Source organism: Battus philenor, unplaced genomic scaffold (genome assembly GCF_028537555.1).
Source record: "Battus philenor isolate CCGP_79_NKW_IND1 unplaced genomic scaffold, ilBatPhil1.0.hap1 SCAF_29, whole genome shotgun sequence".
Lineage (NCBI taxonomy): Eukaryota > Metazoa > Arthropoda > Insecta > Lepidoptera > Papilionidae > Battus > Battus philenor.
The window spans coordinates 5,790,188-5,814,393 of NW_027181692.1; the positions used below are offsets into that span (position 1 = coordinate 5,790,188).

At 30.4% G+C, this 24,206-nt stretch overlaps 1 protein-coding gene across 1 annotated transcript in view; it reads right to left on the bottom strand.

Moving 5' to 3' along the window:
* LOC137926131 (AT-rich interactive domain-containing protein 5B-like) overlaps positions 1-11,366 on the bottom strand; it is an 88,812-nt gene extending 77,446 nt beyond the window's left edge. The window contains exon 1 of the mRNA XM_068769661.1: positions 10,792-11,366. Coding sequence (XP_068625762.1) covers positions 10,792-10,812 — 21 coding nt within the window. The 5' untranslated portion in view covers positions 10,813-11,366. The remainder of the gene's footprint in view (positions 1-10,791) is intronic.
* Positions 11,367-24,206: the final 12,840 nt, after the last annotated feature.

Consider the following 24,206-nt stretch of genomic DNA (forward strand, 5'->3'; position numbering starts at 1 on the left):
TCGTTTCAGCCATAGGATGTCCATGGCTCGACATAGCCTTCATTCAGCGCCTTCCACCAGGGCGGCCGCCCTACGCAGCGATTAATTCATGAAATATGAGTAATCAGGAACATACACGAAATCTTCTTATATTCGTCTAACAACATAACGTTCTAGCCATCAGAACACCCCAACGGTACAAAAGACAATTGGGTCTGTATATTAACTAATTATCAACTTTTAAAACACAATACACAAATTTTTGCATTACTACACAGCTATATTAAACGCTATCTCTAACTTCAGTAAACTATCATCGACTACAATAATTTCTAAATAAAATTACATACGGAACCCAAAGTGCTAGAATCTGATTCGCGCTCGTCCTAGCTTTTAATATTATTAGCGGCGAGTATAAGCTATGCCCTCATCGCGGCAACAGACGACTCATTCTCGCAGGTTTCGGTGCATTGTTCCCTCTGTTCATCTGCTCGGATTACGAACGACGGAAGCGGTCAATGGAAACGTACAGGAGAAATAAATACGTCGCCTATGTATGCATTAATAAAAAAATAATTGTTATATAAATATCATGTTTAAATTATTTTTATGCGATGAAACAACACTAACTGTTTTTTCTTCCCTGACTGTAGACCAGTGATTCCCGAAGTGGTCTATATCAACCCCTAGGGGTCTATGACAACCTGCAAGGGGTCTACGTCAGCCAAAAAAAATTTGGGGATCCATGAAATGAAAATGGGGGTCCACGATAGTGGATCTCAACACATATACTAATAGTACCTATTTACTTACATCATACTATCTTATAATATCAAAACATTTACATTATTTATAAAAGTACCTATGAAGTAAAAAAATTATTACATATGTTTATAAAATTACTTTAATTACTTACAAAATTGACGCCAAATGTTTATAATTTATTATTAAAGCATCAGGTTCATCCTTCTCACTAAAAATATTGACTTATTGCTTATGTTATTTTATTTATAGTTTATTTTATGTTTATTTAATGTTACGTATATTTTACATAACAGATACAAAATTTTATTTTGAGTAGTTTTAATTTAAATTCAATTAATAAATGTATAAATTAACATGTGTTTTTACTTTAAGTTTTTAACACTAAACTTCACTACAGTTAGAAATATACAGGAAATCAATATCAGGTAAGTAGGGGGTCTAACCAACACGGAAAAACATGGCAAGGGGTCTACGACACAAAAAATTTTGGGCAACTTTGCTGTAGACTAACTTTTACCATCAATGTAGACACATCCTAACCGTGTTATCGATAACTCATGAGATAAGCTGTGTATTTTCTAAAATTCTCTTTATCCGATGAATACAATAAAAATAATGCATTAATTTATTAACTATTGTGATGAAATAGTTATGTCGTTTTCTTAAGTTAAATTCACGCGACTACATTGTTAACAAGGTTTTATTTCTAATCAACAGTATATTCACATTCGTTATCAACAACCTTTTGCTATCTAGTATACAAACGTTCAATGCCGGAGCGGTAACAAATCAATCGGTTTTTCTGTAAAATGTGTCGTCAGAAACGACATTACTTACCGGTCTCCCTAAAATACTTTGTACTATTTACTGATTCTTAGTATAAGGAAAAGAAAGATTGGAGGACCTGTTTTAACCCTTTCCACTCCAAGGCTGTTATGTAGCATCGATAAAATTTAATTGAATTATAGTATCTTGCGATTCTAGAATATGTTTCATTCATTCGTGATTCAAACATTTTAGTAACAAAAATCTTTCCTGTTTTAAAATTTTCCGCAAAAAGAAGTATTACACCATGTCGAGTATCACTCGACAGTAGAGCTTGTGGAACAAAATCATTCATTCATTATCGACATTGGAGTGGAAAGGGTTAATGGTAAATAGTATTAAATAGTAGCATTTTAAAGTCATTATGACATCTTTCAACCAAAAATAAAGACGTAAGGTTGGAAACACACTATGATTTCCAAAAAGCAAAACTTAGCCTTTTAAATAACTTTCACAGGGGCCCTTAATACAATTGTCACAATTACTTTCCAAATTGCATTATTACTTAACATCTTATAATTATTATATATAATATATTTTCAATTGATTATTAACACTAAATATAATATGACTCAAAAGACCCATTTTAACGTTTATAATGAAAATACATAAATCATCCTTATTGCTTTTAGACATTTGACTTCCAGATTTTTAATACTAACTAATTTACTATTCTTCTCTTTTCCTATTTATAATCAAATTTAATTTTTATTTTATTCTTAACAACCATATTTCATACATTTAAACAGTAAATATGTCGGGGCAAACATGTGGTGTCTCGTATAGTAAAAATAGGGACATAGTAAGTGTTGGTATGATTGGTGTTCATTTTTTTATGTACATATATATATATATATATATATATATATATATATATATATATATATATATATTCTTCTACTTACATGTATATATAAGTAAGAAAAGGACCAATATTTAGCCACTTCCGCACATGCAGTGGTATTCGTGCAATGAAATGCACCGCCCGCCAGCCCGCTGATAAATGCGTATGCGGCAAACAATGCGAATCACACAACCGCCACCACCAAATTACTCAACACGTGTTTCACCCCTCCACGGGGCATCTTCAGGAGTTATGTTACATCGATTAGTGCCAAACACAGAGTACATAGGCAAATATTGGTCCTTTTCTTACTTAGGATGGACTTCCGCAAGGTAACGCCTGACTCCATTAAATATATATATATATAAATATATATATGTATTGACGAAGATATCAGATATAATAATAACCTATTTTCAAGGCCTATGTAACATTGTAATCAAAAGTAAATGTATGTATGTGTAACGTAAATTCTTTATTTATTCTTCCAAATCAATTTCATCCCCTTCAATGTAATCCCCGTCTGATAAAACTCAATCTTACCAACGCTTTTTCCACTCGGAATATGCTTTTTCCGGACTCACATACGCACACATTATTCAGAACATCTACTAAATGTTTATATGTATGTCTAATCATTATAAGTATGTTTTTTGTTTTTTTTTTTTTAATTTGTATGTCTGTTATTATTTATAAATAAAAAATGCGAATATAACTGGTATATTAAAGGATAATTAGCATTATTAATATCACATTATGGTACGCAGTTAAATATGTTTATATATATGTTTAAATTAGATTTTTTTAAACCTAGCGCATTTTGTGGTTGCCTGTTATTCAAATTACAATTATCTATTACATAATGTCATGTATAATTGCTTTATGTTTGTATATAATTTGTTGGCAACACTTAATAAATTATATATATATATATATATATATATATATATATATATATATATATATATATATATATATATATATATATATATAATTAAGTTAAACATAAAAACTATTTTTAATCAGACGGAAAATCTCAAGTTACATAAAATAAATTAATTTACATTCATATGACTCGCAGAACAGTACCCGGCGATAAATATTGCACATCGACCTTTAGAAAGACAATCGGCAAATTTCGGCTTCGTAGAACACTATCTCTGTCGCACACTACCTATGTGACGTTTTGTCAGTCGTTGTATTTCTTGCGACAGCGATAACGCGAAATTATCCGATTGTCTCTTTCCAAAGGTCCATGTGCAATATTTATCGCCGGGTACAGTACTGTATTAGTTCCACACAGACATCCTAATTTTATATTTAATTATTTATCACAGATAACATATTCAAAACGCAAACGTGTACAAATAGATAAAATATAACTCGACTTGACAATCGCTGAACTTATAAAACTATTTGTCTAACTTAAATAATTCTCGTGTTAAAGAAACACATTTCCTCATTTTAGGTAAGCGGTCGTTTGGCACCGGAAGGAGTTCCGTCACCTCCTCGTGGGGAATAACAACCCCCCCCCCCTCCCCCTCTCTCTACCCCCCTGCGTAGATCTTCCCCTCCGAGATGCCGCGCGACGTAGTCCCACGGAAAGGCAAGTGGTAATCGAGTAATATTATGTCATTTGCGGAGCTAACTTTTTATACAGGATGATTGGTTATAGGTGTTCACTATAATGCTATAAAGCAGTACACGTATAGTGAATTTGATATCAAAATTAAATGACAAAAAAAAGTATTTCAAAATTCGTATATATTAAAATAATTTATTGTTTACTATCTGTATGCAAACTTTGTACTGCTAGAATTTATTACCCCGTCGCATTACAATAGAGTTTTGGTCATCATTTATACAGGATGATAGCATATATATATATAAAAGCTTAAAAGAGATAAATTTATAGCTTATTTTCTATTGTATACATGTTACACACTATCCAAAAATCAATGGTTTCAGAAATAATACATAATGATAATATATTAAAAAAAACCCTTTTCAAAATCAAGATTGCTAAAATATATATAAAAATTAATTATTGTATACTATCTGTTAATAAAGGCTTTGTACATACATCATATTAAAAAGTAGGCATGTGTAAACACATCTTTATATTTCTTCACAATCTTCCAATAAAACCGTAATAACTTTTTTAGAACGTATGTGGTGTATATAACAGACCCATATATATAAAACAATATAAAATATTTCAGTGATTACTTTTTTATTGATTTAATATATTAATAATAAACAAGAATAAGTAGTCGCTGGGGCATCAAGACTTAGAGATGGTGAACAGATGACATTGTTAAAGTCGAAATATGCTAGATGCAGTCTGTTTCAAACACGGTCCTATTGGAAATCTATCGAAGATACATATGCCCAGCTGTGGACGTCTTACCGCTGAAACGATAACGATCTTTTCTCTCCAAAAAAAAAAACTTTCGTCAGATCAAAAATATAAAATAATAACTTCGACCAATTCACGGTGTCATTGTCAAGTTTTACTTAGCATTTGTTTTATTGTGTAAGAAAAGGACCAATATTTAGCCACTTCCGCACCATGCAGTGGTAGTCGTGCAATAAAGTGCACCGCCCGCCAGCCCGCTGATAATTAGTGACTAGTTGACTCTGTGTTTGGCACTAATAAGTGTAACATAACTCCTGAAGATGCCCCGTGGAGGGGTGAAACACGTGTTGAGTGATTTAGCGGTGGCGGTTGTGTGATTCGCATTGTTTGCCGCATACGCATTTATCAGCGGGCTGGCGGGCGGTGCAATTTGTTGCACGACTACCACTGCATGTGCGGAAGTGGCTAAATATTGGTCCTTTTCTTACTTAGGATGGACTTCCGCGAGGTAACGCTTGATTCCATTAAATAGTTTTTTATTATATTTATTTAACATACTTAGCGGTAGAAGTCTGAGACTTGCGATTCGATTCCCAGTATACAATATAATATAATTCACATTTAAAACCATTAATTGTATTGGATTGCCACTGCTCAGAAACAAGTTTCCAGAGGATGTACTGCAGCGTATTCTGCGTATCATAATACCACACTGAAATCGCCAACCCGCCCGCGAATCGTGGCGATTATGGTTTATCCCTCCATATATATCTTTGGGGAAGATCATGCCTTACAGTGGGCAACATTTTATTGTTTTAATATCATGAAAAAATAGATACATATATACATTCACCCATGTAAATTTTTTACACATATAATCAATCACCCTGTATGTAGTAGAATGACATGCATTTCCGACACTTATTACTTGATCACCGATCGCTCCGTTCTTCCTTATTAACCAAATCCATCCAAAGGTTGTCTCGAAGAAACCTCTATTTGCAATAAGACCAACCTTTGAATTATTTACTTATATCAATTGATTTTTTAATATCCTATTGATTATATAAAGTAAATAAATAAATAAATATTGGTTATAGGTGTAAAAGTCTTTAAATTTGTGCATATTTATCAGTAAAAAGCTTCAAAGTTTTTGCAACTATTTTGAATCATACTGTACATGTAGCGATAATTTTGAAATATGTTACAATATTTTTTTTATTGTAATGCGACAAGGGCTTTAACTTATGGCACTACAAAGTCTGCAGGGACAGATAATAAACAAAAAATTATTTTAATATGTAGTAATTCGAATTTCGAACTCCTATATTATCATTGTAATTTTTTTTAAAACCAAATCAATGGTTTTAAAAAAAATTACAATGATATTGAATTTTTAAAAAAGGTTGTGCTAACTTTTACGCCTATTACCAATCATACTGTATATTATATATATTAATATGTAAACGAGGAGAATAAAAAGAATTATTATTGTAATATGGAAGTAACACAAGGTAATTAAGGAACAGTGACCGCGGATGGTGAGCGAATGTCCGAATGCCAAACGCGACGCAACGACGAAAAAAAAATATACTGAAACTGCTTATAATACGAATGGAAGGCGATCCACTAGTGATGGGACACGGTATTATCGATAAGCACCTAAAATAATATCGATATACATCAAACTCTTTTTTTTATTGTAAAATAACGCTTTGAGGTAAAATTTTATTATAATACGAATTCTCCTTATTTTTTTAATTCTAATTTTAATACTTCTCACATAAAGATTTCAGGTAGCGAGGAATAGTTACAAAATTGATCTTTTTTCCTAATTTGAATTTATATTTTTATATGAATTTTACTTATTTATATCAGGGGTGATTAAACTGCGGCCCGCAAGCCACATGGGACCCTGAACGATTATTTTTGTCTCCGATTGATTGTCGAATTATTGCAATATTTAAATTTATATAACCAATGTCAGCACCTGGGAAATCGAAACAAATTACTGGCGTGAATAATAATTATTATTATTCCACCATAGAACTAGCGAAATCCAAACAGCGATCGTAATTAACTAACCGGCATCTTAAGTATCATTAGGAGTGCTGTCATATACGTGCGCTATCATATACGTTATATCTAGCTTTTATGCACATATTTTGTACTTTTGATTAAATAATTTCAATAAATATAATATTTAAAAAAAGTTCGTTTGTGCGTTTTAAATGCGTATTTAATTGCGGCTCGCCAAAAATTTCAAATTTCGAACAATGGCTCGAACTTTCAAAGAGCTTGGCTACCCCAGGTATTGAGGTTAAATATAATATATATAAATAATTATTTCATTTTTATTACAATGTTTCATTTTAACAATAGGTATAATGGCGTTTTTAATAATAATTATGTACAGTGGTAATTTTCCTATATAATTAAATACGTAAACATAACGTGAACATATTTTTTTATTTTATTTTACCCCAACCTAAAGCCACCACTTATACAAAAATTGATGTATTTTATACAAAGAATAAATATTATGATCAAAAGAAGCAAATGATACTTGTTGTAACAGCACCTAATAGATACCGAACAGTTTGTATTTCGTGCGACAGAGATAACGCTCTACGAAGCCGAAATTAGCCGATTATCTCTTTTCAAAGGTCGATGTGCAATATTTATCTAGTAGCTAAAACTGATCAGCGACATTGTAACTAAAAAAAATTTAACTCCTAACGAATTCTAACTAATCTCAAGCTAGGAAATCAATTTTGAACCAATATATCATAATACGAAAAATAATGGTTATAGATTTACCAATTCTTTCATACTCCGTAAGGCTTTGATTTATTTCCTACGTGAGACATTTATGCGATATCTGTTCACGGAATAAATAATAATAAAAATGTGTCTCGTTTCTCTCCAGATCTATTTATTGCCAATCTTTATTCGATAATACACGTGTATGTATTTTAATATTACATACAGACACTACTATTTTATTTATTTGTATAGATATGTTAAAATCAGTTTGATTCTAGCTTCTATACAATATGTCATTGTTCTATTCATCATTTTTTATATACACTTATTGTCAATATGATTTAAAGTTTTTTTTTTTATATAAATGTATAAATTTAAATGCGACATTTTTTCTATTAAATATTTTTATTGAACGAATGAAAAACGGAATATATTTATTTTGAGCCTTAACTGATGATTGTAGGGTTGTTTTTTACTTTGTGGCGGAATGCAAAGCGGATAATATTAACGAGAGTCCAGGAGGCCGAAGTCTCCATGGGAGACCCTGAACCTAGTCACTCCATGAAACCGTTCACCGAAGCGATCTCGGTCCTCCCAATATAATTAATTAGTATTTTATAGCCCTAGGCGAGGCTCTCCCGGGAGCCCTGGAACTTCGGTACTTTAAAAGAGATATTGGCCTAGCCGCAGTCTGCGCCCTACCACCTCGAGGAATCTTAGAATGCCATTTGGTGTAGGTGACGATCCGGTCCAAAAAAAACCTTACGTTGTTATTTAAATACAAGAGTATCATTACAAAGCACGAGTTACAGAACCCTCTAAACAATAAACACGGAACCCTAGGATCAAGAATTGCCGTGACCACGTGTAACCTTGAAGTTATTTATAGCTTTTTGTGTACGGTTCTCGGAAATCCTAACAAGAGTACTATCTCGAACTTAATAGAACCTTATCCGTAGTATAAATAGGTGTACTCCACGCGTCGACAGTTCTGCGATCAGTGATACAAAGTGACTATTTGGTAAGTTATTTGGACAGTGATTTGGAAGCGTAGTTTGGACTAAGCGAAAGTATACTTTGTGTTAAAGTAGGGTGACCATCTGATTTGTGAATAAAGGACTCCTTGTAAACCGGTGGTGTATCATTCCGAATCAGAAACCCACAGTACGTAACAGTATGCTCTGAAACTTTCAGAGAAGTTACAGAAGCTATTTCTTCTACATATATTTGGACCTCACGTACCAGTTTGAGAATCGCGTGAAAAATTTATTGTTTCATAATGCCTCCCACTGACCTGTCGAAGGTAATATCTACCATCAATGTACCCTCATAATTGTAGCCTGTATTTTAAATTTCGAATTTAATCAATTAACAAACGCTTCTTACGAAACTTGTATCATTAAGAGATAACCTGTTCTCTAATGACTTCACGAAATAGTTTTTTTTTTAATTAAACTCACTAAAAATATATATAAATGACTTTAATTTTACAATCAATACAGGGTGTTTGTTTATAAATCATCGCTTTAAATCGGCTTGCTATATAGCACAAGATGGACAGACGACCTTTTGAAGGTCGACGGAACAAGCTGAACGCACGTTGCATCCAACCGTTTCATGGCCGGAACATATTTCCAGCGGTGCACTTTTAAATGATGATTATGGTGATGAATAAATAACAAAGATAGATTTAAAAAAAATACATATTGAATTTCTAATTTGATTAATCGTAAATATGCTTACAAAACTTCTTAACTTATGCAATATCAATGTTTAATTACACGCAAAAAAACTATTATATATATATATATATATATATACACATATATATATATATATATATATATATATATATATATATATATATAAACATAATAGTTTTAACGATTAAAATATATTTCTATGTTATTTAAAAAAAAGGAAATTCTGGTGAAAGTATCAAATTAAAAATTATTTTTTTTTTATTTTAATCTATATCTATATATATATATATACATATACATATATATATATATATATATATACATATATATATATATATATATATATATATCCTAATGATAACATAGTAAGAATAGGCGTTTTTAAAATTCAGATAACTGCATATTCAAATAATTATTGTTTACTATCTATCATTTTTAAAATAGTTCGCAGACTACAATCAAAATTTATCGCATTCTAATAGAAAAAAATATATAATGAAACATATTTCAGAGTCATCACTCTGTATAGAGTGATTTGATATACATATCAAAGTTTTAAAACTTCTTGTTGACAAATGAACGCATTCACAATTCTCCGTATACTCTTAAAATTCTTATTATTGATCCTTACTCACAAAGTAGATAAAAGCAATATTTTTTTTTTAATCAAATTCATAATTAGCAGAAATTCCAGCTATAAATATAGATTATCGTGATACAACTAATAAAAACTTGAAAAAAAAATAAGCACGCGTTAATTTTTATAACCTGGAATTAAATGTGTTCGTTTTTTAAACATGGAATAAATAAATCTTTAGATTAAATTAAAAAGATTTAAAAAATAAAAATAACTATTATACTATAAAAAATAATATGCAGATAAACCCGCGGGCGAAACTAAGAGGAAATAATAAACTTCTATTGCATCTTCGACTTTAAAACAACCGAGTAAAGATGAGAAACGGTTTACATAACATCAATGCAAATACGATTTTCCCAAATCATGATTTCAATATCGAATAATCTTTTCAACGCCACGTCAATACCGTTTATCATTTATAAAGATATTTATTCAGATATGGATATAAATAAAACAAAAATATCGATTCTTATTCGAGTATACTAAATATCGTAATTTTTATTTAAAAAAAAAGACTTCACTAGTTTAAAAAGTATCGATAAGAATAGATGCCCAACACTATTGCTTACTGATACTGTAGAGTTGTTGGGCTATATATCATATACATCAATATTTCTTTACATTTATCAAACAATTAATTTCACTTGATATTTTGATTATATTCACGGATGGTCTCACTCGCATTCACCATGATTATAACATCTGGGTCAAGCTAATTATTCTCTAAGATAATCTTAGGAAATAACAATTGATGACGTCATCAGTTGATTTTACGTTCGTTGCATATTAAATAATTTTTTTCAATTATATACTTTATAAATATATTTATGAACTAAATTAAAGTAATTCGCGATATTTAATATATATGTATATTTTAAATTTATTAATTATGATGTATGTTAAAGCATACCTTGTAAGACGGCTTCTCCATATCAGTATGTAATCCAAATAGACAAAGAAATATCCACGTATGCACTCAACAGCACAAATTGATCACATTTCGATGCAATTGTATATTCACTGAATGCACTGAAATTTCACATATCAATGTGGCCGATGCACTAATTTTACAACACTCGCTTATTTTTCCGTACCGTATTTTTAGACACAATCGAAATAACGATAATTAAGAATAATTCAACGATACATTATCTAACAACAATTGATTCGATCACCTAAGATATCACAACGTATTTAATTAACATACAAATATACCCACTATCATTATTGTTAAGGAATATAAACACGGTGTAATGTAATTGAGAATTAATATATATTCATATATGTATATATGTGTGTGTATATTTAAAACACTTGAGTATGTCGTAATAGTTGACTCACTGCCGTTTCGTTTGTGAGAATAAGTGAAATTATCAAAATAAAATGCTGATTATTGAACACAATAAAACAATATGGCGTACGTTTGACGAAAATAAGTCAAAACACGCGCGCGGGGGCGTTTTCGCTGGCAGCACGCGGCCGTCTCTGAACGCGGCCGGCGCGCGTCTGTGTGCTCCCTGTTTCTTACCCGCTCGCACATAGTACAGGGCTGTCTCTCATCACTATATTTATTTATTTATTAGTTTAAAATACATTATTTGATACTAGTATATTGTTGGCTGCTGTTCCAGTTATTAACTACGTTAAGACCGTCAGCGTCCCTCTCCCTAAATAGCGAAATATTTAAATAATACATTCAAAGGTACTAAACAACAAAAATTGTAAACTGATTTTGAAATTGTATTACCGTATTCCTAGTAATGTTTATTTATTCGTCAATGTATTTGTGTCATTGATTATAATTTTGTTATATTTGACGTTTGTGTAAAACAGTTGAAAAGGATTTGCTTATAATAAAATTAAAATATTATTTTGTATAGTATGCTTATTGAATATATTCTAAAAACAAATCGAGAAACATTTATGTAGTGTACTTATATTTTTCAAATAATAATTTTAAAGCATCATGTATTAGAAAGAAGTTTTCATTATTCCGCAAACCTTTCAATCAATTCAATCAATTACTAAATATTGAATTAAAAAAAATATATCGTAAATGATATAGTCACTACTCAATTAATAGTTTCATTAATAAATAATCATTATCAAGAAATACATCATAAATTGTATTAATAATTATAAAAAAAAATATTTAAATGTTCACGACAATAGTAACAAATAGTTGTAAGCAGCGCATGACTTTCGCAGTAGATAAGAAAATACAATTACGTCTCTACTCTAGCTGCTTAACTGTTTCATTTTTTAATGACAGACTAAAGTAAAGTATCAAATTATCTATGTAGCATGAATTATTATAATAAAATGCTTTTATAACAATGAGGTACACTGCTCTGTTAAAAAAACACTCCTGTGCTCGCTACGAAATATGCCTATTTAATTTAAAATTAAAACAAAAAAAACCGAAAGTTTTATTATTATAGCCATATAGAAACTTCCATTTAAACATACCTCAATTATACCAAGGAAACTTGCCGCTATTAATTAAATTTGTAAAAATCAATATTCACCTCTAAGTAAAAAGAAGTATTTGACTTAAATTACTAAAAGGTAAGAGAAAGCTTAGCTAAAAGAAGTCTTAATTTATTGCATTACAAAGTTTTATACTGATTAAATAAAAATAAATGATTAAAGATATACAAGCAAAATAATTTATCCTAGTACATATGTTAATTTTAACAGAAAAATATTTAAATAAAATAACTGCAATATGACAGCCCTGTAACAGCAGCGGCTCACGGTGGAACGTATTTATACATTTGTGATATTTATTTTAAATACCTATAATGATTGGTGGGATACAAAAGAAACGAATGTAGTTCAAACGATGTTGTAACTAATCATTTATAGTTATTATTAATATATTTAACTCATTATTAATTAAATTATTTATAAATATCCATTTGTTTGACATAACATGACATTTACATTCTTTATATGAAATGACAAGAAGACTAAGATCATGTTTACAGAGCCACTCGATATTTTTAATTAAAAAAGCAAAGGCATTCTGCATCATCATCATGATATAACGTGCTAATGTCCAAAGTCTGAAATAATGTATATAAATAGTTTCGTTGAACAGATAACAGCGTGTCGTTTGAAATTATTTGACAGAATTGCTACACGATTATTAAATGATTCTTCATTTAAGTTTCCTTAACAAAGACTTATAGCTTGAGGATAATCACATCAGTATATGCAGAACCCAAGCCTAGCGCTGCGGAACGCTGGTACCAGTTCATTATCTCGAAATTTCGCTTATACTGCGACCTCAAATGTTTTAGTTAATTTATTTTTAGCAGCACTAGATTTCCACAAAAAGCGTTCGTTGCTAGTGTCGCTATGTTAATTGCTTTACACAGTGGACTAAACGAATTTAATTTAAAAATGTTAGATGCGATGATATCAAATTAATAATGTATACGTGAATTTTTCATTTATTAACGTGGGAATTTAAACTTTTAATTGCCTTTATCTCTATATATACAACAAACAGAATATTTATTTTGATAATAGATGCTTCTAGAATTAACTTTACTGTTTTATAAGTGAACTAGGTAAACTAAATTATGTATTAATAAACCATGATTAACAAGGAGTATCTAAATTTAAAAATAAATCTTTTAATTTATGTATGTTTTTTAAATTCTAGTAAGTCTTTTTGTAAAAAGATCTGGGAGATATATTTTCTGTATCATGTATGTATCAAATATTGTTATATTTCATTTAAAAAGAGCAACAGTTGAGTTTCTGATCGGCTCTTCTCGACAGATCAGCATGTCAAGCTGGTGGTACCTTACTACTTATAATATTAAAATAATCAATGAATTAAAAGTGCATATAAATGTCTACCTTCAATAAAGAAATTTTAAACGTCTTAACTTATGCATCTTGAACAATATCTGTTTAATCACACGAAAAAAACTTTTATATATATATATATATATATATATATATATATATATATATATATATATATATATATCATTTAACAAAACTCAAGTAGATGTCTCAACATAAATTTAATAAATATTTAAAATATCGAGTCCTGAATAAAAATATTATTGCATTGTCACCATACTTCGAGCGATGCCTAGTAGATGTTAAACTTGGAGCACGGTCGAAACAAATAAGGTTATTTTAATATCACATTGAATCACTCCGAAACGCGAAAAATATTCGTCTGATTAGCGCTCTGTAGATTATTATTTATACGTCCCTCACTCTTTATTATATAAACACATGAATTATTGAATTAGTAAACTGCTTTTTATTTTATATAATACAAAAATAAATATTGAAATTTTAATTTTAAAAACCTGTTTATTTTTGGTTATAATTTTTTAACATATTTTTTTAAACGATTGTATTATTAAGGAAACGGCATTACATACCTTTTTATTATCATTCTGAAGTACCTTTCGTACATATACGCTACGCTATGATACATCTTAATATACAGGATGATTTTTTGCAACTGTAAAAGTTTTAAATGGGCGAATGTATAGCTGATTAGTCAGCAAAAACCTTTAAAGCGTTGTAAAAACTTATTTACAATCATCTGTGTAAAGTAATCACTCCGAAATAAGTGAAATAAATTTATTTTTTGTATAGGATTGCGACAAGCCAATGATTTCTCATGGTAATAAGTCTACGAGGCAGATAGTGAACAATATTAATTTTTTATGTGCAGTTATCCGAAGTTTAAATATTACTCTATTTATTGTTTCTGAAACCATTGATTTTTGGATGGCGTGTACCATAAAAATTGACGTCAATTGAACTCTACATTCACTTTTTTAAAACTTTTACACCTATAGCTAATCATTCTGTATCAACGAAATATGAGTATATTTATAAGTAATGGAAGTTCTATACCATTACTTTGTCCTGATGATATTTTGACTTCAGTTGAACAACAGAGGAACAGCTTTAATATCGATATATTATATTTATCTTGATGTGTATACATTTTGTAAATTAAGAATAATAAACCTATTTAAAAAAAAGCATTAAAATTTGCCTCTGTATTTGTGAAAATTTAATTGAACATTAAAAATAGAATTTAAATAGGTTGGTAATATTGATAACTTTAATATTTCAACACGAAAAATATTTAAAAACAAAATAAAACAGACGCCGCGTTCCGTGCGATTCGAAATTTGAATTAATTCGGAACGACCAATCGCGCGCCGATCAACTCGCACCATTTTCGTACATTCTCAAACTCAACGTGTTCAAAGTTTTTGTGTCTTAAATTATAATATTTTTGGATTTCATCACGTTCATTGTTGAGGTAAGTGTTTTAAAAATTCTTATTGTTAATAAGAATATATATAATTCTTATTGTTATATATAGAATGTACTGTTAGAGGAATGTAATGAGTGTAATACATAAATTTCACTATTTATTAATTGCCCAGACTTACTGTCAAAAATGATTGACTTGGAGAAATAGTAAAAATATATTTCAGAGTAAATACTCTTTTAATTTATTTATTGTCTTCATAATTTACAAGGATTACTAACATAAGTCTGTTTTATGTTTCGTTTACTGTGGGACTTTTGTAACAATGTGATTATATTTTCATTAGCACACTTAATGCCACGCAATTTTTTATTTTAATTATAAATTCAATTTTTTTGCTTTGATTGACGTGAAATCTTTTATGGCTAGGGATAGATGGCATAGATTCACTTAGTAGCTTATATAAAAAAAAGTAAAGTTTTGTTACTATTTTCCACGGATTTTTTATATTTTATGTCAAATTATTCAAAAAAATAGTCGAAATATAAGAATCGTTGAAGAGTTGTACTTTTATACATTTGGTTATTTATTTTTATTTATATGAATAGATTAAAATCTTTTATTCGAAAGCATAAAATGACATGTTGCTTCTGATTTCTGTGAACATTTTGGCTCTCCTTTAATTTTTTCCACCAAAATCTGATCTGTTAACATTTCTCCAGTTTAGAGAGAAGCATCTTGCACCATCTACGGAACCAACGATAGAAGTTAGTGTTAGTACATCGCCAATTAATGCAAAGTTCGCATACCGCGGAATTAGATGCTTTTATTTTGGATAGATTTCAAAATAATGTCAAACAACTTTGGTATTCTAAGGTCATTTTCATTTATTCCTGTGTCCCCAAAATGGGGCAGAGGGCGTCCACAGGACGACGCCATCCCGAGAGGTCTAGAGCTTCGCTTTACTACGCTCCACGTTATTCCAACTGCCTTCACTTCTGCAGTGATCGTTCGCCAGGTTTGCTTTGGGCAGCCACGTCTTCACTTTCCTTAAGATTCCATTCTAGGGCTTGCCTCGGTATATGATTAGGTCCCTTCGGAGCGTGTTGCCTATCTAGTTCATCTCAACGCAGCGTTTCCAGAGATCTACGTTGGAGACTTTATCAGGCCAGTATATATCGGGAATATTTTGAAGACAGTTATTAACGACGACTTGGTAAGGTTTACAAAATTCTAAATGACATAGCTGTCTTATTGACAATCTGTGTTATTTTGAGAATTACATTTGCCTCCAGTCTATTTCAATGTTTATTCGATATGTAATATAATATTATTAAAAGTCCCGTTGAGTTAGTTTCATCTGTTTTTCTAAGATCTGAGGCATTTAATCAGAACAGGTGGTAAACTCAACATAATTTTATAATTTGATTTGAATATATTGTGGTCTAATAAATGAGTAACATATATATATGTCGACACAATACTTAATAGGGTTCCGTTTGGTTCCACAATCGATGGCGTAAAGAACCCAAATGTAAACATACAGACATGAGTTACGTGGTGTAAGCGGACTTGTAACATGAATTTATAGTTTCTTCACTTCTCACATTTAAATTACAAGTTTTTGTGGAACCAACCAAGCGGCTGAGTAAATAATATGCACATATATTCTCCGCAGTGACAAATTTTCTCTTTTTTGTATTGATTATATTTAGTACAAAGAATGATTGTAAATAGGTATAATACCATTAAAACAGGGAATATATTGCTTATTCCTTGTCCAAATAATGTATGGTACACCCTATCCAAAAATCAATGGTTTCAGAAATAATAAACATACTAATTATTTTATTTTACTGTCCGTTCCTAAAGATTGAACTTTTTTTTTTACTTTAAACTTACCATTTGCATTATTGGGCATCCTAAGAAAAAGAATAAATAAATTTTATGTATTCTTATATTATTTATTATCTACTAACGTGGTATACACTTTTCACGTGGTATAACAGCGAATTTAAAGTCAAAAACATTTATACTTGCTAACCGAGTTCGGATTCCAAAGTGACAACTTTATACAGGATGATTAGAAGTAGTAGCAAAGGGTTTAAACATTTATACTGACACAGGAGCTATATATTCACCCTTTTAAAACTATACCTTTTAACCTATTACTAATCACCATGCTTTATTCTATTTTAACTTTTTTATCTTTAGCTGGATGTGGGTAGCACAGGACTGTTCATGGTAGCGATTTTGAGGGAGTCAAGAATTTGTCAAGTCAAGAATTGAAGAGAGTTAAATATAGTACATATGATTAATTACTTTAAAAAAATTATCTTTATTAAAAAATAATAATTTATTTGAATAGAATCACCCCGTGTGAGCCAACGACACTCACACATAGGAGATGCGTTCGTTTTTCAAATAATCCGAACTCAAGTGCCGTTACAATTTAAACTTTATAGCAGTGTAGTAATGTCGAGTTTTGAATGTTGAAAATTTTTATTATTACTTGTGTACAAATAGTACACATTCATAGACATTAGGTTTGCATGAAAAATAGGGTAACTCTGATTTTTTTATGGAATAAGAAAAACTTGTAAGAACGAACAAAAAATTGTTACGTCTGTGTGTATGGTATACATTGAAATGGAGCCAAAGTTGCCACACTTCGGAATAACTTACGATAATGCGCTACTCTGATAAACATTTACAATTGAAATACTAATGTACTCTATTCAGTGATCTCATGTTCAAAGCCCTCGCGTTTCTAATTTTTAAAACATCATGTGTTTAAATAAAGAATTTGTTTAAAATCTTATCCATTATGTAACTGTTGTTGATAAGAAATATGTTCTAAAATTTTCCTGGTTCGATTTTGAGATACTGATAATACGGTTTAGTACGAATTAGTACAGATACTTCTATCCTACGATTGATAACAATGCTATATGTGTAAGTATATACGAGTTGTTCAACGCCCATTTTGCATGGCCCGCTTATTAAATATTGCACATCGACCTTTGGAAAGAGACAGTTGACTAATCTCGGCATCTTAGAGCACGTGCGACAGAGATAATGCTCTGCAAAGCCGAAATTAGCCGATTGTCTCTTTCCGAAAGTCGATGTGTAATATTTATTCCCGAGTACTGTGTATAGGTGTAATTTCATGTGGTATTTTTATTATGCCAAATAAATATTTCGGTTAAATTTTATATCTACAAGAGCTTACAAAATATGCTTCTTTTAATGACTTCCACCCGTTTCCAATAGAATTTCGTTAAACCTTTTCTTAGCTGATTTTAAATTAATGTATAAGAAACATTTTATTAAAATTTCAAGTTTCTAAACTTTATAGATCCAGAGATATTGTGATGAGTCAGTACATTGGTAGAAATCTCTTACACAATATTGAGTTTACTCATTCTTGATACTTTATCATTGTTATTGAGTAAATTTTAATTTATATCTATAAAATATAGAGAATAAGTTTGTTTTAATACACCATATATATACCAATATATAACTCTATTTAAACAGTTATAAATTTTTGAAGACAATACGATTGCTGCCTCTCTAGTATTAATAATAATGCACAAGGTAAATTATTTACATTAAATTAACAATAAATAGTATAATATACGTAACATTAGTATAGTTATTTTGGAAAACTAATATCTACCGTAAAATTCATTTTGGTAAGTTAGTATAATTATGAAGAATACATAAATGCCAATGAAAAACAAGAGGCGTGAATATAATATGTGTATTTAGCTTTCTCTACTACGGTTAATGTATTATATATATATATATATATATATATATATATATATATATATATATATATATATATATAACATTCATACATAACTTACAAACCAACGAAGTGGAGATGGACAGTGGAGGTGATGAGAAAGGAGAAAAATAACAAGAATATTAACAGAGTGGTGTACGCGAGACTGCGAAAGTGGTACACAATAAGAGATGACAGGATGATGAGATCTAAATAGCGGTTCCAATATGGATGCGTATGGCAAAATACATAACTGAATGGAAGGCTTTAAAGGTCTTTGTCGGAAGACAAGCTGATCTCAATTTATCTACTGTTTGCCAATATCTATATTATGTCAATATTATTAAGGCTTTCAATTTAAAATCTAAAACAATAAAATTAGATTATATTATTGATGCAACACATTCGGAAGTATCCGCTGTCCTTATATATATATATATATATATATATATATATATATATATATATATATATATATACACACACACACACACACATATATATATATATAAATATATATACACGCGTTTGTGTACACTCAAACCTATTTTTGTGTGATATGATAAAATTTCTATTAAAACATAATAGGTACATAGGAGTATATAGATATATATACATATATCCCCAACATTATCTTGCATATGCTGTTGGATAGAAGGAAACTGGGTGATGATAGCTGTCTGTGTACAGTTACATTTCACGCTTTATTATTACTTAAAAATTCTTCACACTATAAAACACTTAATGTATAAGTTTTTGTTTAAACAACTTTTTTATTAAAAAGATTTTACTTGGGAATATATTGTAATAAAGTTTCTCACAATGCATAATAAATAAAAAAAGTTATTTATTAAAATTGTATACATATAAATAAAATTCATAATATTCCGTTTTAAAAATACTTGAATTCGACGACATCAAGTATCCGACTGCCGTGTCTCCAACACATACGCGATTATAAAGGCGCTTACTCACGCAAAAGCGAAGCGATCTTATAAACCCGTGTACTCAAACACGACACGTGGAATTTAGCTAAGCGATCTCAACCAATGTCGAGGTTCGCCCATTTTGGGGGAGCTTAAGCCAAAATGACCCAGATCCTCACATGGGAGACGTCCACTGAAGCAATCTAAATGCTCAACAGCCAATTCAGTGAAATAGTAGCATGAGCTCCGATACCTTAAAAGATATCTCAGGCCAGTGGCGTAGCTAGGGGGTGGCGAGCGGGGCGGCCGCACCAGGCACCACAAGTAGGGGGGCACCAAAGTTGAAAATAATTTTTTTGAATTTTTTTTTTGAATGATGAATAATGAAATGTTCAAAAAATGAAAACCATAATTTAGAGTATTATAAATAACATAAAAAGAATATCGAATTTTACTATTTTTGTACTAAAAAAGTTGTTAAATAATATGAACATTAAAAAAAAGTTAACGGTTAGTGTTTAAGCCTTTCATTCGCAAAACACAAAGTGTTTTTTAAAAGGGCCCTAAATCACAAAAACACATATCTGTGTTTCAAACTAGTCTAGTTTGCAGGCCAAAAAGCGAGGAATGTTCGTTTGTAAATGTTCACTATAATTTTTTTTTAACATCTAATGTTATTTTATATATATTTATTATTATTTTGAACCAAAAAAATTATATATTAACTACATTCTGTTCTGAATTTTGAAATTATTTAGACTCTTGGGGGGGGGGAGGGGCACCAAGCCCCAATCTGCCCCAGGCCCCAAATACCACAGCTACGCCACTGTCTCAGGCTATATGCCATATTCACAGAGCCACCTCAAACAGGCAGCATTAAAAGTCAGATCCTGAAAAAAACTTGTCGAATTGTAAAAACCCTGTCAATCCGATAACCGCGACGTTACGTATTGATAACGATTGATATGGAACTGATAAAGCCTTATCAGGTGCCTTGACATTACAATGAACTGAATACCTGCTTTTGATGAGATTTTTATAACTGTGTGTTATTTATTCAGAAAGAGAACACCAAAATTATAATTATCCTATATTAACAATTAATCCTGATGCACTTGCTTATAGAAGATGTATAAATGAATGAATTTAATGCTACCAATTTTATGTCATACATAAAAATCAATGGTTACAAACGTATCAAGGATTTAGTTATTTTATAAAAAGTCTCATATATATATTAAGTATATTTTATCTTTGCCAAGTTACAATAATTCATTTAAACAACAAAATGATAAAGAAACTGATATTATGTGGTTTTAAAAAGTTAGATAAAGATAAGTTTAAATGATTGATCTTCAACTTGTAGGGTATTTTTTTTAAATCTATTTTATTTTGACTCTGCATCGCAAGGTATTTTAGTTCAGGAGAAGAAGCAGGAAGAAACTCCATAAGAAAACATCTTTTAGTAAACTATCTCAGATCCATACATGTACACTGTATCAGATATAGCCTAAATGAAATAAAAATATTCAGGCGACATTACTGCCTAGGATTCTTATCGTTTAATTATTCGTTTACTGAATAATAAGCTTTTTACAAAAATTTATAAAGGCACAGAATAATAAAAAAAGAGTTTTTGTTCGTTTGTTTAAATGATTATATTAAAAAAACGTGTACTAATAGGATAAATACATGTATCGTATTAATAATCTTTCTAAAAATATATAAAAGGAACCAAAAAATTAGCATTACAAGTTCTAAAAAGCATTAATGATAAATAAGCATCCTTCTAGAAGTTCGGCCCAAGGGTCGCAAATGATGAACAGTCTTGCGCTAGCCGCTGCCAGACTTCCGCGACTTTCCACTTCAGCGTTTTCTCGTGGTCACCATTTGTAAATCGTTCGTCACCACATAAGCATGATGACAATAAAAATAATTTTGTAAACATACTTAAAAATATTCGTAATGATGCGTTCAGAACATATCATCACATTGCTTCACATTCTTATCATAACTAATAACAGTTTAATAAAAGAAATTTCCGAACGCAAATAAATAAGGGAACAGCGGTATCGTCTAAATAAAGCAGAACGACGCGATGTGAACGCGGCCTAAACAGCAATTTCAGCCAAATGGACACGGCGGGCCGAGACACACGGCAGAGTTTGTGGTACGGAAACATTATGTATAATTATATAACACATTGAAGTAATTTCTACATATCCGTTTTCATAGTTTATGTTTAATCAAATCCTATATATTATTAAACTAATGAAAAGTGAAAACTGTAGAAGAGTCAGAGGGGAACAAAGCGGTAAAAAACAACGTTTCAGCCTTAAGACGTCTACGTCTGCAAATATGGCTCTATAGATTTCTAGCAGTATCGGTTGAAAGCAGAGTTCTTCTTGCATCTTCCAACGACTTTAACAAGGTCATCTGTTCTTCTTCTGGTCAGACGGCCCACTTCTGCCCATTGCCACTGCAACTTGTCAATCCGTTAGCTTATGTTATTTCGTTCATTCACAGACCTCATTTCTAATCCATCTTCAAGATCAGATATATTTAATAATCATAATTATTTATTTGTGTAAACATAGATCGATGTGTTTATATAATGTGCTACTTTATTTATTTTTACTATGGATAAACAGTTACTGTTATTTACATGTATTTTATAAAAAAATATATATGTTTGTGTCAACAATTCAATAATCGTAATAATAAAAAGTGAATTAAAAATAACAATTATTATAGTTCATAATAACTTCCGCGTATTATAAAATCGTGTAGTGTGTAAGCGCTGACCTGCGCGCCACTCGCTTCGTCCAAATGAATGTGGCGGATCGGAGCACACGGGGTGATAATTTATAATTGTATTATTATTATTATCACGTTATTCATGACCAATTTTATTACACAATCGATTTCTATCGACACTTCAACGTCTCTAAGCTAATTTACGCGTTCGAGTTTTATTTCTAATGTCATTTATACGTACTATTTCTCGTGTGTGTTAATCTGTACGCACTGGTTGAGTCAGTTGTTTTTTTAAATATAGACAAGACGACGGTGACTATGATTCGAATAATAAATATGGGATTAAATATTATTATTATATTTACAAGTTTCTGCTTTATTTTGAAAAACGAAATATAATTAGAAAAAATATTGCAAATTAAACGTTAGAAATAACAGAATATTTAAAAAGTGTAATATTTGTTTATATTGGCGCGAAATCCTTATGTTGACACGTAGTTGATTTATAGGAATGTTTTTAGATCATGTATTGGAATTGTTATAATTATAAATAATTATTGTTGACAAAAATGTTTAGATGACTTAGGCATATGTTATAAGTCAAGTATGTTGATACTTTCTTTTCATTGTAACTGTAAAATTATTGTCCAATGGTAAACTTTAATATTTTTGGTTCGGAATACCTGGATACAGGATTTCAACTGTACTATTGGAAATCAGGGGAGGCCTATGACCAGCTGTGGACTTCGTATGGTTGAAATGATGATGATGGTGATGATTGTTTATATTTAAAAATATACTAATATTACCTAGTGTGACATAGCTCTATGTTATGTATATTTGTACATCGTAGATGCCCACAACTGGGCCACAGGTAGTCGTATTAATTAAATCTGTATCGGTCACAAAGCTAAACATTCATACGTTTAAAGAAACATGCAAACATACACGAGTTTTAAGACGTAATCGTTTCAAAGAGGGAACAAAGGAGAATTCAGTGAAATATACCTCGGTGAGGTGAAACAGCGCAATGTGTGGAGTCGTGTTATATATTTTATCGTTTATGACAATAATATTGAAACAAAATGTAGTTGAGTACATATAAAATTTATACACAAAAGTAATTTACATACAAATATATTAGTTCTGTATGTGATAATATAATTATCTTTATTTTTGTAAAATAGTACACTTCACGTATGATTTTATTTAATTTTAGTTATAAAGATTATACACAAATTTATTTTAGATTTTGCTAATTACAAATCGACTAAAAAGATAATATTTATTAAAAAAATTACAGGTTTAAGGAACTAAATAGAATAAAATAAGAAATATTTAATCATGGCATCTCTATATATTTCCCTGCTCCTTCCATCCTTTCCCTCGGAAATCCTACGCGACAAAAGTTTTAATTATATCCCCGTCCCTTTCCACCGCGTGGCCGCAGTGTTCGGTCTTGCTCCGATTATACGCGCGTCCCGCTCGCACCCGCGCTGTACCGCGCGCACGTGAAAGTGATAGTTCGACTCCAACAGCTGATAGAATCATTTTTAATTGGATAAATTTTACAGTCCGTA